Raw genomic sequence first — 16136 nt, forward strand, 5'->3', positions numbered from 1 at the left:
ACAACACAAACGACGCACGCGAGTCGGTGGTTCGGAACCGTTTTGGCAATTCCTTCGCAGTGTAGTTGGTACGGAGAAAAGTTTTATCCTTTGCGAGAAAATTGCCCGAAAGTAGGCAAAGTAGTGTGTAGCGCAATACCTACGGTGCTATGTGGCTTTCCGTGAAGTGCCGTCCATCTCGTTTCCGGTGGTGGCATTATGTGTTTCTAATAAGTGACAGTCAATAATTGTACCGAAAATGAAGAGTTATGAAATTAGTTTGAGTCAATGGATAACGTTTTTCAGCAGTGGGATTATGAGTATTCCTTGAGGTGGTAAGTGGGTTGTGAGGGTAGACGTGGGAGGTCGTACGCGGATAACTAACTAACCGAAATACAACTACCAGTGCAGTTTTACGAGCTAAAGAAGAGTATCAGAAAGACAGCCGATAAAATCCACGGCCAATAGAAGCAAAAGGCGAGTGCAATAAATTCAAATGAGTACATCAAAACTTCGGGGAAAATCGGCAGTTCATATCAATGATAGTGTAATCAGTACCAATACTAGCAGTTCGCACAACTCTTTGCTCAAAATTGAATCTGTCGTGCCAAAGCTTACCGCTCGTATTAGTAATACTAACAATTTGAGCCATTCAAATAGGCTCAAAACGTTTCATCGATCTCACAGCACACTAGGAACTTCCTATTTGAAGAAAGCTGGCGAGAAAAGGCTTTTCGTCCCACGCGAACCCGTAAACGACCAACCAGGCGAGTCACCAAGGGACCAACAGAATCCTAGTCATAGCGAGCCACAACCGGATGGCTCAGTTTTAGTTCAAAATGGAATTACTACTATAAAACGATCGGAAAGGGATCGCGAAAAACATCCGGACCGAGTAAATCTTGATCGAAAGGGTCTCGGATCTATTCCAATTATTGATGATGAGCCCAACCTACGCTTGCTGTCACTGCAGCATAATCTCATCAATACCTTTCACATACCTGCCGAAACGGATTCGAACAACAATGAAACGAAACAAGCAGGTCACAGTGCATCAACTCCGGTTAATTCGGTTAACCAGAACCAAGCAAAATCAACTGCACCGACGGTGCCGTCGAATGCCGCGAATAATGCACACAAGGAAGGCTCCTCGACGAGCACCCCTACAGTCACTGCCACTGCAAGCAGCTCTCCGTTTGCAACCAGCCATAACATAAAGCAATTCCTTCGTCAAAAATCAACATCTCGAAATCAGCTGTACATGAACAGCAACAACATCAACTATCTTTCCAGCAAAGTTACCTTAGGCGCCAAGCCAGTCAATGGCCTCACACACGCCAGCAACGGTCAATCTCCTACAAGTGCCACAAGCCCAACCAGCACCACGTTCCTGCAGAAGCCATCATCCATCCTGCTGACTGCTCAACACCGAAATCTACTAAAAAGGTCCAATAGCTTCATCAGTAATGCAACATTATTTCCCTCTCCGCCCGCCCACCAGCAGCAAACCGCAGCCAACGCCGCAAAGCTGAAAAATAAACTACTACTAACACCTTCCTTCAGCATCGATAACCTAAATAGTGCAAACGAGGTGAATGTAGTCCACGATGCCACCAGCAATGGGAACAGTAATAACAACAGCGGTAAAACAACCCCAACCAACCCACCACCGCCCAACGGTGTCAATCACTACATCAACCCCCAGAGTCACATCTCCCCGATTCTATCGGCGGCGGAGCCGCGGTACAATTTGCAAAATCTAGTTTTTCTGGATCTATACGACAACCAAATCGAGAAAATTTCCTGTTTGGATGGCCTAAAATGCTTGACGGTGCTTTTGCTGGGCAAAAATCGTATCACTGACATCGGTGGTCTCGCTTCTTTACGCCAAACGTTACGAGTGCTCGATCTCCACGGCAACAAAATAAGCAATATTGCATCTAAAATCAACCAACTACAAGAGCTGAAATCTTTGAATTTAGCCGGAAACCAACTACGGCAGATTAATGCTCAAGATTTCAACGGGCTGGTTAACCTGAAGGAACTGAATCTGAAGAGGAACCGAATAAGAAAGATAAACGGTTTCGATGACCTACGCAACTTGGAACGACTGTGGCTCTGCCACAATGACCTGCAGTGTGTTGAAGACATGTCAGCGATCGCGAAAGCGATCAATCTAAAAGAGGTAACCATTGAAAACAACCCAGTGTCGCTAGCGGGAGACTGCGTTTCTTTCCTGGTCAGCTATCTACCCGGACTGGTGTCACTCAGTCAGATGCAGATAACCGAACAAGTTCGACGAGCAGCTTCCGCATGGCGCAAAAATAAAGAACTGTCCGATATGAACTACACAAGCCTCTCCACCGACGTTTGCCAGAGCATACGACGGGAGGAAATAATTTCCAACGCGAGAACAAACTGGGAACTGCTCCGATCTCAGCAGACAATCGCTTGCCGAAACGTTCAACGAAATACTAACAACAGCCAAACAACGGTCAACAAGGACGCAGATGTAGACTCAACGCAAGCTATCGCATCCGAATCCAGCAAGCCTTCCATTAAATCCAAAAAACCCACTGCTAACACTAACGGATCGACCGTTGCAAACGTTCAGCGGCCGTCTCGAGCTGCCAAAAAGACACAAAATCGCAAGCTCATTCGATCTTCATCGCAAGATAATTCCGGATCGCAGATTTCTGAACAAGGCGGCGAAGATTACTTTCGACTGCCACCAATTCTGGCTCCATTCCTGGAGCAGAATCCGGTTACTGTTGCCTCAACTAATAAAATCGAATCATCCGAATCCAGCACTTGCCTGCATCCGGATTCCAGCGTTTCCAGCGCCTTCAGCTCGGATAACGAAGAAGCAAACTTGAAAGATACCGACAAAAGTTCACCAACGGAAGCAATTCAAAGCGAGCTCCTTTTAACACCCGTGAAAACACTAGACTCATCTCCATCGAAAATTGCTCCTAATGACGGGGTCAAAACTACCAACTGCGACGTCACAATACCAGTGGAACTCAATTCTGTAATCGCAAGTCCTCCAGATGAAGCATGCAACGATAAAATGTCCACACTTTCGACGATATCGTCAAAGACGGCATCCGATTCCAACGGTACTGCATCATCGGACGATCGGCACACCGCACCAACAAAAGTGCGCAGCACTGTACCGGTCAAACGATACGGTATAGGCACGCTGGTTCGTACAAACACCGCCCGAAGCTCCGTCATCAACAATGCCAACACCCTAGCCAACACATCGAGCCTAGCAAACCCCAGCATTCCTACTCCAAGTTCCTCAACAAGCGGCCCAAGCATATCCGGCAGTGCGGTAGCTAACACTACCTTTGTTCCATCGACCAAATCCAAGGTAACCGAACGAGAGCGGGAACAAGGCGGCGACTACCTAATAGAAATCTGCGGCCGATATCTGAACGTCTACGGAATGGGGGCCTTGCGCTTCATCGACAAACAATGGAACACGACAAAGGCCGGCGACGTCCACACGGTAAAGTTCAGCTACATTAACTTCAACAACATCACGGCGATTCTTTGTAGAATAAAAATTCGTTTCGTGAACGCAGAGAACTTTATCTTTCGTGAAACGAACATATCCTGTCTGGGACAGATCAACGCACTTGCCGAAAGTCAAGGAATTGCTTCGTTGACCATCGACCCAGAGGGGAACCCAATTGCCAGCAAACCTTGGCGTAATTATGCCATTTATCGACTATCACACTGGGGATTGAAGCAGGTCAATGGTTTAGAGATTTCCGAAGAAGAAGTACGAGCAGCGGAAGATATGTATTCTGGACTATCCGATTTGGTGCTGTGGTCCTTACCGGAGGGGCTGCTACAACCTCTGCTTCAGCGCCTCCGGTTAGAGGAAACAGCGCACGCCACAAAGATGACCGCTAAAGAATGGTTGATGCAAGCTGACTCCTCCCTGAAGAACATCGTCGGTAAGGAAGCACTACAGTGGAAAAAACACAGTACCAACCCAGATGATACGGTAATGCGTGCAAAAGGCAAAGCATACTTCGCACGGATGCTTGACAACACCTGCAACGCAGTCGACAAGCTGCAGCATCTAGAACATATGTGGCCAACGCTACTGGTAGAAATGATACGAAACACTTTGATAGACTATTCGCAAATCGATGTGTACGTGCGAAGTATGCTACAAGAGCTGCTCAAATGATGTAATGCCGCTGGAACAAGGTAATCATGATTTCTTTTATTCGTAAAGTTTATAAAATATGGTTTTATCCTTTCAGCCATTCCAGCACTTCAACCGCCGCAACAACGACCAGTAAGAGAGTCCTAGTTCTAAGACGAATCAAGCAGCAACGCTTCGACAGAAAATAATAACAATTTTTCCGCACATCTGTGTTCAACTATATCAAATTTTTAGATGCTTCCACACGAAGAGCTCAACTTTAGTAGACTTTACCCAATTTACGATAGTTAAATTCTGTTTACATCGGTTGTCAACAAAACAATAGCGTAGAAAACCCTAGCGAATCAATTTGATCTTAAGTTGTAAGTTTTTTTTCCCTAAATTCTAGCGGCAATTTTGGGCACTGTTAGTTCAGTTTACCCTACATTCGTAAGTAACAACAATGATAATACAGACGACAATGTCAGAAAGTAAAGTAGCAATTTACGGAAGAGCAACTCGCAATAAATCAAATAAAGCAAATACAAACAGTCGGCAAAATGTGTCTAATTTCGAACTAATTTCACAAACCACAACACAATGCAGTGCGAATGATTTTTTTATCGCTTGAAAAAATATTCAGGTCTTACGACCCTTGTCTGAACTTTAGCCTTAGCCAGGGTCGATTTAAGATAGATATCGGCATGTGCTTCAGCTCTTTCGTGGGCTTGGCGATCAGCTGATCCGTTTTGGCCACGAAATTATTAGAGCAGGCTTTCCGCATGAAGATCGCCCAAGAACTTTCTATTGCTCGCAGATGGAGAACGTTGGGAGGTTTCGGTCGCTTACGGTTTTCGGTACAACGTTTATCTTCAGCCAGTTAATCTGCACCAAGTCCGGCCAAAAGTCTACATTCTTCTTCGCGTAATACTTCTTGATTCTTCTGACAGCGCCTTCGTATTGTATATTTCTCCGTTCTCCGCAAACCTAAAAGAAAAGAGCAAAGGTTTGGGCACTTCCTTCTCACTGATCGTCAGCCTTCGGTAATTTGATGTCGGAGGTATATTTGATGACACTGATGAGATGTCCTTGATGAGAGACGTAATGTCCCAACCGGTAACTGAACAGTACGCACGACGTCCAGCACAACATCCACTTATACTACCAGAATCTAGGCGGAATGAAGGCAAGCTTCCACGACTATCTGCTAGCGTGTGTCAATAGTCCATACGATATACACCTCGATTCTACATGCCAATTGGGTACGTCCCGATCAGAGACATCCCGGTCGACGTGTGTTATAGCCTACGTTGTATTCCGATCGAAGCCCAATTTCTGATTGGATCTGAGCCCGATTGGTACGATTGGATCGCCACTATAATTAGATTTGCTAAAACCTGGCTCGACGAACAAACCTCCTCCACACAAATCTTCGGATCGATATACGAAGTTTTTCCGTTGTAACCTGGCTGCGCACAACAACCTGAAATCAACGGCGGCGACGTTCAAATAGCAGTTCATGGCCAACTCAAGGCTTATGTCTGGGAACACAACAATTGGCTACCTGTCGAGCAAGTTTGGGTGACTATAAAATTATCCGATCGCTCTTTATGCTTGTGCACCGTCTATTTTCCACCTGATCGGGTAACGCCGTTGTCCTGAAGAATCATATTGTATCGGTCTCTTTCTTCGTCAGCCTCCGCCTCTGACGATTTGCTCATTTTGAGTGTTTTCAACCTTTCCTGGATTAATTGGCGCGAACGCGGCAACGGTCGTCTGTTCGTCGACTTCAGTTCTTTAATTCTTCGCTCGGTCACCACCGAGTTGGTCGGCTGTATAGTACGGCCACTGTGCAACAAATTAACAAAATTCCCAATGAAAGCGGACACTACTTGAATCTTTGCTTCGCTAGTGCTCGCCGCCAGTCTCCAGAATGTATGTTGGCGCCAAATGGCGGCAAATGCCCGGTGGGCCCCAATAAAAATTTTGTCGTTACACAAAATGAGATTTTTCAGAATTTTTATTTCAGTTAAACTCTTTCAGCGACTCACGAATGTTCAATTGCTGGGGCCCCATGATTTATGAAATCACCCGATTTGATGATTGAAAGTTCAGCTTCAAATGGGACTGTTGGGGCCTCGAACTGTAAACCAAAATTTCTCTTTCAATTAAACTTTTTCTATGACTCACGAATGTTCGATTGCTAGGGCTCCATGATTTATGAAATCGACCGTGCTGATTTTGACGCGATTCAAAGTCTATTAAACAGTATCCCCTGGAATGCAGCCATAGAATAATGTAAATACTACCGCTTTGACCTCGCGTATTTTAAATTATATCATTGACCGCCACATGCCGTAAAAGACGACACACATAGGGCCGCACTTGCCTTTGATAAACGCTACGTCGTCTTAAATTCGAAAAAAAAGCTTACCTTGAGGAGGTACTCAAGGTATACAAGCCAATCACTGTGAAAGTTAGGATCTCAGGATCGTTCACTGCTCATTCAGGAATCCCACAAGGCAACAGTCTCGGTTCTTTAATATTCCTCATCTTCAATGACGTCAACTACCTGCTTACAGGTCCGCAACTTTTGTTTGCAACCCATCTCAAGTTGTACTCAAAAGTTGGAAATCTATCCGACGCCGCTGTTTTTCAGGAGGCATAATCGACCTTTGCGAAATGAAGTGTCGACAACCGCATCCTACTATACCCCAACAAGTGTGAAAGTTGAACCCATTTGCCTTTGACTACAGGCTGTCAAATAAGCCATTACGTCGCAAAAATTGCGTCAATAATCTGGATTACTGCTGGACTCTAAACTTACTTTCAAACAGCACACCGCCTTTATCAAATCTATAATACTGCGCTCCGATTTGGAGTCCTTACCATCAAAAAATGGAGTTGGCCGAATCGAGTCAGTGCAGCGGAGATTAATTCGTTTTGTCCTTCAGAGACTTTCGTGAAATAACCCCTTCCAACTACCAAGCTATGAACAACGCTGTAGACTCATTGACCTAGACTCCCTGCATATTCGTCGTGATGTGAATAAAGCGATTATTGTTCCCAATTTGTTAACCCTTCTATGGAAAGAAAAATCGCTTTTTAACTATAGCACGAAATTTTTAGGTTAAGTGTATCATTTGAGTCACAAAGCTTGTTGATATTTTGTGTATAAATAAACAAATAAACCACTATCTGGCTCTCAATACTTAAACAACGTTGAGCGTATACTGAAGCGTAACACCAAGTCATTCTGGAAATATGTTAGAGTTCAACGGAAAGCAGATCAAGCAGGCCGCTTTGAAGTTAAAAAGCTCAACTTTCAGTGAACCGGATGGTATACCTTCAATCTTTCTAAAGAACTATACCAATGCCTCGATGGTTGCTCCAATCCGACTTCTATTTAGCTCATCGTTTAGCTCTGGTATATTTCCTTATGCTTGGAAATCCGCTTACATGTTTCCAGTATACAAAAAAAACATAGACAACAAAAGAGCTCTGCTTTAAATGCATTATCGAAACTCTTCGAGCTCATTGTAATCGTATTTTTTTGAAACGATGGTTCTACAATTGATGAAGGGACGGTAGGGGAACGAAATGAAAAATTTTTTTTTGGTGAAGGAGGGGGAAGAGCGGAAAGGAAGGGGGGGGGGGGTATTGGTAGCTATGGACAAAAGGTAGGAGTCAAAATGACTACTTGTCAAGCATAGCTACCAATACCCCCCCCCCCTTCCTTTCCGCTCTTCCCCCTCCTTCACCAAAAAAAAATTTTTCATTTCGTTCCCCTACCGTCCCTTCATCAATTGTAGAACCATCGTTTCAAAAAAATATTAATATATGTATGACCTCATTCCAAGGTCAAGACTAAAATCTTGAGATTAGTCTATTGTAATCGTGCCAATTTCCTCGTTCGTCCAGCGGTGCATCCTATAATTCGCACATAACTCATAATTGCTAACTTGTTGACTTTCCAATGTAACATTTTTCCTTATAAATCCTTGACCCGGAGCAAAGTTGTAAACTAAGTGGTTAACTTATATCTAATAAACAACAATTACTATTACATCTATATTTGGTGAACGGGACACAACTCTTAAGGCCCAGACACAATGCATACGGATTTGACTACGTGGCGGCAATTTGACAGAAAACTCATGGTAAAACTATCAAATTGCCGCAACGTAGTAAAATCCGTATGCATTCTGTCTGGGCCTTTATAGTTTTTACAAAACTGATAGTTTACCTTTTAAACCGACCGGTTTCGGGAAATATATCCCATCAACGGGGTGATATCCAACTAATTATCTCCTTATCTTACGTTAGCACGCTACTGAATTTGCAGTACAATTACATAGACCAAACCTCGTGTTTTTTTAGTTTTGACCTTCAAATGCGATCAAACATTACAATTACCTAACCAACGAGCAACACGGATTCATGCCCAAGCGCTCTACGTCTACGACGTATTTCGAAAAACTGAATCATCAAATCGCGGTCGCAAAACTGCACAAACTGGGTATTGGAGGGCATTGATGGATTCATCTCACCGGTTTTCACCGCTTTTTCTGGAGCCCCACAAGATAGCCATCTCGGACCATAGGTTTTTCTTATTTATTTTTTCGATGTCAATATAATGGCTGGCAAAGGGTAAACATGTGCTTTCCATAACCTCTGTTCATTAACTCCTATTCCTAACTCCACGAGGTGCCGGCTGGAGTACGCAACTTCGGTTGTCGTATGCTAACAGGAAAGGGGGCACAGTGGCTCCCACCCACATTAAGATGGCAGCCCCATCAGCGGGATAAGGACCTTAGGTTAACAGCTTACTGTACCGGAACACAAAAAAGTTACCGAAAATGAAAGAAGAAATCTCTCTGGATTATTGGCAACGACCTTTAGCATGAAACCACGGACACGAATCGGAACATGGAATATACTGACCCTTGCCCAGCAGGGCAAGCTGGCTCAACTTGCAAGGGAAGCTAGCCGCCTGAAGCTTGAAATCCTGGGGCTGAGCGAGGTCCGCTGACCGGGTACTGGCGAACACACGACATCATCCGGGCAAGTCTTGCTCTACTCTGGCATACGAGGTAAAAATGCTACTCGAGAAAGAGGAATTGGATTCCTACTGAGCCCAGGGGAACATGCGGCCCTGATGACGTGAGACTGAGAACCGATTAATGAGCGAATAATCGTTGCCAGATTCAGAACACAGGTTAGGAACCTTACAGCAATCCAGTGCTATGCGCCAACAGATGCTGCCGACCTGCTGGAGAAAGGGGTTTTGCAGCCAGCTGAACAGCGTGGTTGAGAAAATCCCGAAGGGGGACATCCAAATCCACATGGGCGACTTCAACGCGAAGATTGGCTCAAACAACGCGGACCTTCAACGCGTCATGGGACGCCATGGCCTAGGAGAGATGAGCGAAAACGGGGAGCTGTTTACAGAATTCTGTGGTAATAACGACATGGTCATTGGTGGATCGCTCTTCCCCCATAGACCAGTACATAAAGTCACATGGGATTCCCGCGACGGCCGAACAGAAAATCAAATCGACCATATCTGCATCAGCCGGAAATGGCGAAGGAGCCTTCTTGCGCGGACCAGATCGGCTAAGACAGCTGCCCGTCAACGATACGCCGAACTGGAGAGGGCTATTAAACGTGCTTGTAGACGGGACAAGAGAGCCTGGACTAACTCCCTAGCCGAACAAGGAGAAACCGTCGCCGCCAATGGTGATATCCGTTTGTTGTACGATATTTCTCGCCGCCTTAGTGGTGACAGGATAAATACAAAGATACCGCTAAAGGACAGAGCTGGTCAGCTACTGACTGACCGTACCGAACAGCTTAAGTGATGAAGTGAACATTTTGAACAACTCTTCCGAGTTTCATATGTCAGAGACCAACAAAAACAGCAGCGTATGACGCCTACAGTTCGTCGAATTAATCGCGTCAACTCGGAGGCGTCATCGCTGGATGAAATTGTAGCAGCCATCAAGGGTATGAAATCCAAAAGAGCGCCAGGGATGGACTGTGTTTCAGTCGAAATGCTCAAAGCAGCCCAGATGATGCATCAGCTTTTCAGCAATGTATGGGAAACCGCAACTTTTCTGGTGGACTGGATGCGGGGCATATTAGTCAAAGTCCCTAAGAAAGGAGACCTAACTGAATGCGGTAACTGGCGTGGCATCACGTTGCTCTGTATTACTCTCAAAGTACTCTGTAAGGTAATCCTCAACCGGATCCAGTAGAAGATCGATGCTGCTCTCTGGCGGCAGCAAGCCGGATTCCGTGCTAGCCGATCATGTGTAGACCATATCACAACGCTCCGCATTATATTGGAGCAGATCAACGAATTCCAGGACTCTCTTCTGCTGATGTTCGTTGACTTCGAAAACGCGTTCGACCGACTCAACCACGAAAACATCTGGGGCGCACTCAGGCGTAGAGGAGTTCCAGATAAGCAAGTCCATCTCATCGAAGCTCAGTACGAGGCGTTCTCGTGCAAGGTTTTGCACGACGGCGTCTTGTCCGACCCCATAAGGGTTACTGCTGGCGTGAGACAGGGCTGCATTTTATCACCGCTTCTGTTTCTCATCGTTATGGATGAGATATTAGTTGGAACAATTGACAGTAGACCAAATCGAGGATTGCCGTGGAATCCTCTAACGATGGAGCAGCTAAATGACCTCGACCTAGCCGACGACATTGTCTTGCTCGCACAACGCCGAAACGATATGCAGGGCAAGTTAGATTACCTCTCCGAGAGCTCCCAGGCAGCTGGTCTCACAGTCAATGTAGCGAAAACTAAGTCAATGGTAGTGAACATTGACAATTCCACCAACTTCACAGTAGCGGGACAAGTTGAGCAGGTAGACGCCTTTCAATAGCTTGGTAGCCAGACAACGTCCGATGGTGGTACCAAGACTGATATACCCACACGGATCAGGAAGGCCAGGGGTGCCTTTGCAGGTCTGCGTAACATTTGGCGCGCAAACCAGATCACTCTACGTACAAAAACCCGAATCTTTAATTCAAACGTTAAATCCGTACTGCTGTATGCCTGCGAAACATGGTGCGTCTCAGCGGAGACAACACAAAAACTGCAGGTATTCATTAACCAGTGCCTACGATACATCGTTCGTGCCTGGTGGCCTGTTAACTGGATATCCAATGAGGAACTCCATCGTCGGTGTCATCAACTGCCGATAGCCACAAAAATTCGTGAACGTAGGTGGAAGTGGATCGGACACACCTTGAGGAAAGGAGCGAACGAGGTTTGCAGAGAAGCACTCGACTGGAATCCACAAGGACAGCGTAGAAGAGGCAGACCCAGAGGCTCATGACGACGCAGCCTAGCCAACGACATCCGGGCTGTAGATGAGAACCTGTCCTGGCGACAGGTAAAAGCCATGGCGGGTAACCGTCAGCAGTGAAGATCTCTGATTTCATCCCTTTGTTTTGCCGGACCGGCGGACATGGACACATAAGTAAGTAAGTAAGTAATATAGTGCATAAGTCGGCTTGTGATCGCCGACGACATGAAACTGTTCTCGAAAGTCAACGACTCATCAGACACTCTCGCACTCCAGGAGTAACTGTTAATACTCGCTGGGTGGTGTAAACACAACCCCGACAAATGTGAAGTGGTTACGTTCTCGAGAAAGCTGAATCCTATAATATTCGATTACGGACTATCAAGTCTACCTTTACGCCGTGTGGATTGCGTCAAAGATCTTGGGCTACTGCTCGACTCCAAATTGATATTCAAACAGCATGTCTCGCTCAACAACTCTGGATTCAATATACAATACAATATTTATTGTTTAAAACCACTCTTCTGTGCGCTGGTTCGCTCCAACCTCAAATACTGCGTACCCGTATAGATCCCGTGTTACCCAAAACGGTGCCACCTTGAACGATCCGCTCCGGTTACCAAGCTGCGACAGTAGACTCGGTTATGATTCCCCGAAAAATCTGCACGAAATCTAAGATCTTCCGCTACAAACTCTAACATTTGAAAATTTGTTAACGAAGCCAACATACTAACAACAAATATTGTCGTACGCCCTCAAATATATATTCTGATATGATTACGTTAGTCTCATGTTGTTCCTAAGGAGAAGGAAACTGAAAAAATGTATGTTAAGCGTAGCAGTTCTTCGATCTGCTCTTTTAGATCTACCCTCTGGCCTCTATATTCTCGAGGAATCCGTTTGTGGTAAGTAATAAGTTCGTGAAACGTGAAAAAGCAGAGAGTGCCGAATAATTAAAGTCTACCGAAAATACCGTCCCTTATTTTGTGTGTTTGATCCTCTATTAATTTTAATTAAGTGAGAATTGAAATTAATGGAAACAAATTTGAAAAAAAAAACAAATACTAACTACTTACCTTAATCAACTGGATTCTCCATATGTGTGCCACTACGAACGATATAAACTGTCTAAACATTTCAAACGCCACCATGCCATCAGTTCTTCATCTTTCTAGGCTATTTTAATTTTTTCAACGTCGAAATATAGCGTCTTGCAAAAGCGATCTTAGTCTTTTCCGTGAACAAACTGAGTCAATATTGGGCGGACGTGCTGGCATACTTTGGCCGTTTCTTGGATCTTGCAGACCAAATTCAAACATACATTCTAGGATTCTACAATTCTTTTTTGCTTTTTCTCTTCCAGGACCTACAATTTTCTTGTGTCGATCAGTGAAACTAAGAAGTTATTCGCACTTCTTCCGTCCACCTTGCAATTTTCTTCTTTTTTCTTATAGGTAATTCTCCATTGTGGCATTTCTTGTGTGCCATCCACTATATACTGATTATCTACGTATTCATTTTGAATATTTTAATACAAGTATAACAAAATATGTAAATACCATAATCCTGTTTTCAATTCTTTTAGTTTCAATGCTCCTTCTGTCTGTTTGATATTCGTATTTGTGGCCTATGAAATCCAGGGAATCGTTCAGATCTTAACAAACTTATAACATAACATACGCTTTCATTTCTACATCAGAACACACGGCTTCGTTCGGTTATTTCAGTACGTTTTATATTCACTATTGATTAACCTCTACTTTCTGGCCCTTTTTTGATTTTTTAACTTTCTTCGCTTTTTTACCTTTAACCTCCGGTTCATCAGAGGAGCTTTCTGCGTCCTGGTTGGATGACTGTTCCACCAGGATATTCAAAATCGCATCACAACTGGGATATAACACAAAATTAGTGCTGCGAACTTTCCGTCGTCCAATATACTTTAACACAGCTGGTTGTTCGAAGGCAATATCCAGCGACTGCTGGTGAGTGAGTTGATTCAACTCTTTTGTTGGTACCTTCACCAGGCAGCATTCGTAAGCATTGACCTGAAAAATAATTAAACCACAATTAATATCCAATTTGAATGTAGTCGGGGATTTTAAGGTCCCACCTTAAAGGTCAAATCTAGCTCGTAATCCTCTTCAACCACAGGCCAGTTCTGCTCAAACAATCCTTTCTCCCACTGAATCTCTTCCGAGCTGACGTTCAATCGGTGAGGGAGCGCCAAGAACCGCTCCCACAGCTCAGACGCAAAGTGCGGGGCCATTGGAGCTAGCATAATTATTTGCGCTGCAATCGCACGTTCGTACTGTCTGCTGAAGGCCACTACATCCGGTCCCGCTCGACGGATTGCGTTCGTTAAACCCTGCATCTTGGAAATGCCCACACTCAACTGGTGTGAATGGCGATAGTTAAATGTGGCACCCGCGACAAAGTAATTTCGTGCATCCCACAGTTTTTGATCATGTTGGCGAAATTCTTCCGTTTCCGGTGCTGTTTGTCCTTCGGCTATTTTTAGCCGAAGCAATCGGAAATCGTGCATTGTCATCCAAATACGCTTTTGCCAGTTTAAAATACCCGGGAATGCTGCAAAATAATAGTTGATTAATAGTGTCGAGCCTAAGAAGCCAACTAATATTACTTGCTTCCGACCAGTTTCTGTGCGAAGTTGGTGCAACATCTGCTAGCATAATTAGTCTTAAAGTATCACACCCATGCTGCTTTAGTACATCCAAAGGATCAACACCATTCAGTTTCGATTTGGACATTTTCTCCCACATAGCCACAACCGGTTCCCCGGAAGTTTTTTCTATTGCTTTGTTCTTTTTATCATCTACGATATCAACCTCCGATGCCGGAAGATATCGACCGCTGCCCTTCAAGCGGAACGAACGTCCCATGACCATTCCTTGTATCAGCAGTCGCTTGAATGGTTCCGGCGATGGCACTAAACCTTTACTGTGCAGATAGTGGTTCATAAACCTTGCATAGTACATATGCAGAACGGCATGCTCCTTGCCTCCGACGTAAAGATCCACAGGCATAAGTTGACGCGCTCGGTCTGGATCGAATGGATGCTTCTTGTTTGTGGAATCCAAGAACCTTAAAAAATACCAAGAACTATCTACAAATGTATCCATTGTATCTGTTTCGCGCCGTGCATCTTCGGAACCGCACTTAGGACAGTTAGTTTTAATCCAACCTTCGTTCTGAGATAGGGGCGTTCCTACACAGTCAAGTGGTAGCTGAACCGGTAACATAATGTCCGGTACAGGCACAGTTCCACAGGTTGAACAGTGTACAATGGGAATAGGAGTTCCCCAGAATCTTTGGCGGGATATTAGCCAATCACGCAGCTTGGAACTCGACGGATAAACGTCTGTTTCAAGATCAGCGGCTTGTTGCAAAATGTTTTCTTCGCTGGAATCGCCTTGGGCCCCAATTTCTGTTTCACATTGGTATGAAATAGCTAGCTGACGATCTGCTTCAGCCGACGCTACTCCTAAATAATAATCGCTTCCTTCAGGAAACTCTATGTCATCCGTGACGATAACAGGAATACGGCGTCTCGAAATTGGATTTTCAACTTCTATACTTAATCTGCCTGATTTAACATGTGACTCATTGAGCAAATTTGAGGATCTAACAGCAACAAACAGTGCTTCTTTTATCTGCCTTGGGTCTTTGACCCAAACAGGAACGAAATCATGGCTTCCAGCTACTTTGAGATCAAATACATAACCATCACACTCACCAATCCAATGTTTTTGCAACTTTATAATATCCTTCCAATCCTCCAGTATAGGATCGGAAAGACCATCATACAGTGATTTGGCAAATTTCGTTGTTTTTATAAACCACTGACTGAGAACTTTCTTTTCAACCTTCGCCCCGGACCGCCACGAGCAGCCATTGGCATCAACCTGCTCGTCAGCCAGCACGGTTTCATCAACCGGATCCCAATTAACGAGTGCCTTTTTGCGATACACCAAGCCATCATCGTAAAGCATCAGGAACAGCTTTTGCGTCCACCGGTAATATTCCGGATCACAGGTCGCAAATTCCCGCTGCCAGTCAAAGCTGAACTGCAACATATCGAACTGTTGCCTCATTTGCGCTATGTTCTGCTTAGTCCATAAGTCGGCAGGAATATGCCGCTGCATGGCAGCATTTTCCGCCGGTAAACCAAACGCGTCCCAGCCCATCGGATGTAGCACATTGGCACCGGTTAACCGGTAAAATCTAGCCATTGCGTCACTAATCGTATATACCCGTACGTGGCCCATGTGAAGATTTCCGGACGGATACGGAAACATGGACAGTACGTAGCGTTTTGGTCGACTAGTGCAGTGTGGGTCAAATCGGTGGTCTCCCAAGTTGCTACGCCATTTTTGCTCCATTTCCAGTTTCATCTCAGATGTGAGCTCTCTGTTTGTCTAAAAAGAAAATGTATTAAACGCATTTATTTAAACGGAGTTTAGGACTCTGCAGCATTTACCATAGAGTTTGTGGCAGAGCAAAACCTTAGGATACATCGTTTGTCTAGCTCGATCCGCAAATTGCGTGGAACTGTTTTTAAGGAATAAATTTTTAGAAGACTCATTACTAAACAGCGTATTGGAAATAAACTGATTCCACGAAACCTGGTGTTACAATGTTACAATCACAAA

General features: G+C 44.7%; 2 protein-coding genes across 2 annotated transcripts; one reads left to right on the forward strand and one right to left on the reverse strand.

The window, feature by feature from the left end:
* LOC128739345 (uncharacterized) lies at positions 1-4694 on the forward strand. The gene is made up of 2 exons (XM_053834826.1): positions 1-4206; positions 4263-4694. Exon 1 carries the CDS (start codon positions 476-478, stop codon positions 4184-4186), a length of 3711 nt encoding a protein of 1236 aa, XP_053690801.1. The 5' UTR covers positions 1-475; the 3' UTR covers positions 4187-4206; positions 4263-4694.
* An 8204-nt stretch (positions 4695-12898) lies between these two features.
* LOC128742630 (leucine--tRNA ligase, mitochondrial) lies at positions 12899-16136 on the reverse strand. Its single transcript, XM_053839048.1, has 4 exons — positions 15965-16136; positions 14108-15902; positions 13577-14052; positions 12899-13511 (listed from the first exon to the last, which is right to left on the reverse strand). Exons 1-4 carry the CDS (start codon positions 16067-16069, stop codon positions 13209-13211), a joined length of 2679 nt encoding a protein of 892 aa, XP_053695023.1. The 5' UTR covers positions 16070-16136; the 3' UTR covers positions 12899-13208.

Source organism: Sabethes cyaneus, chromosome 3, assembly GCF_943734655.1.
Source record: "Sabethes cyaneus chromosome 3, idSabCyanKW18_F2, whole genome shotgun sequence".
Lineage (NCBI taxonomy): Eukaryota > Metazoa > Arthropoda > Insecta > Diptera > Culicidae > Sabethes > Sabethes cyaneus.

Bases quoted from the DNA above. Each gene is read 5' to 3' on its own strand.
- LOC128739345 (XM_053834826.1), top strand. From the start codon at position 476: ATGAGTACATCAAAACTTCGGGGAAAATCGGCAGTTCATATCAATGAT.
- LOC128742630 (XM_053839048.1), bottom strand. From the start codon at position 16,069: ATGAGTCTTCTAAAAATTTATTCCTTAAAAACAGTTCCACGCAATTTG. The intron at 14,053-14,107 runs GTAATATTAGTT...ATTATTTTGCAG, and splicing joins CAGAAACTGGTCGGAAGCAA to CATTCCCGGGTATTTTAAAC. The intron at 13,512-13,576 runs GTGGGACCTTAA...ATTATTTTTCAG, and splicing joins AGCTAGATTTGACCTTTAAG to GTCAATGCTTACGAATGCTG.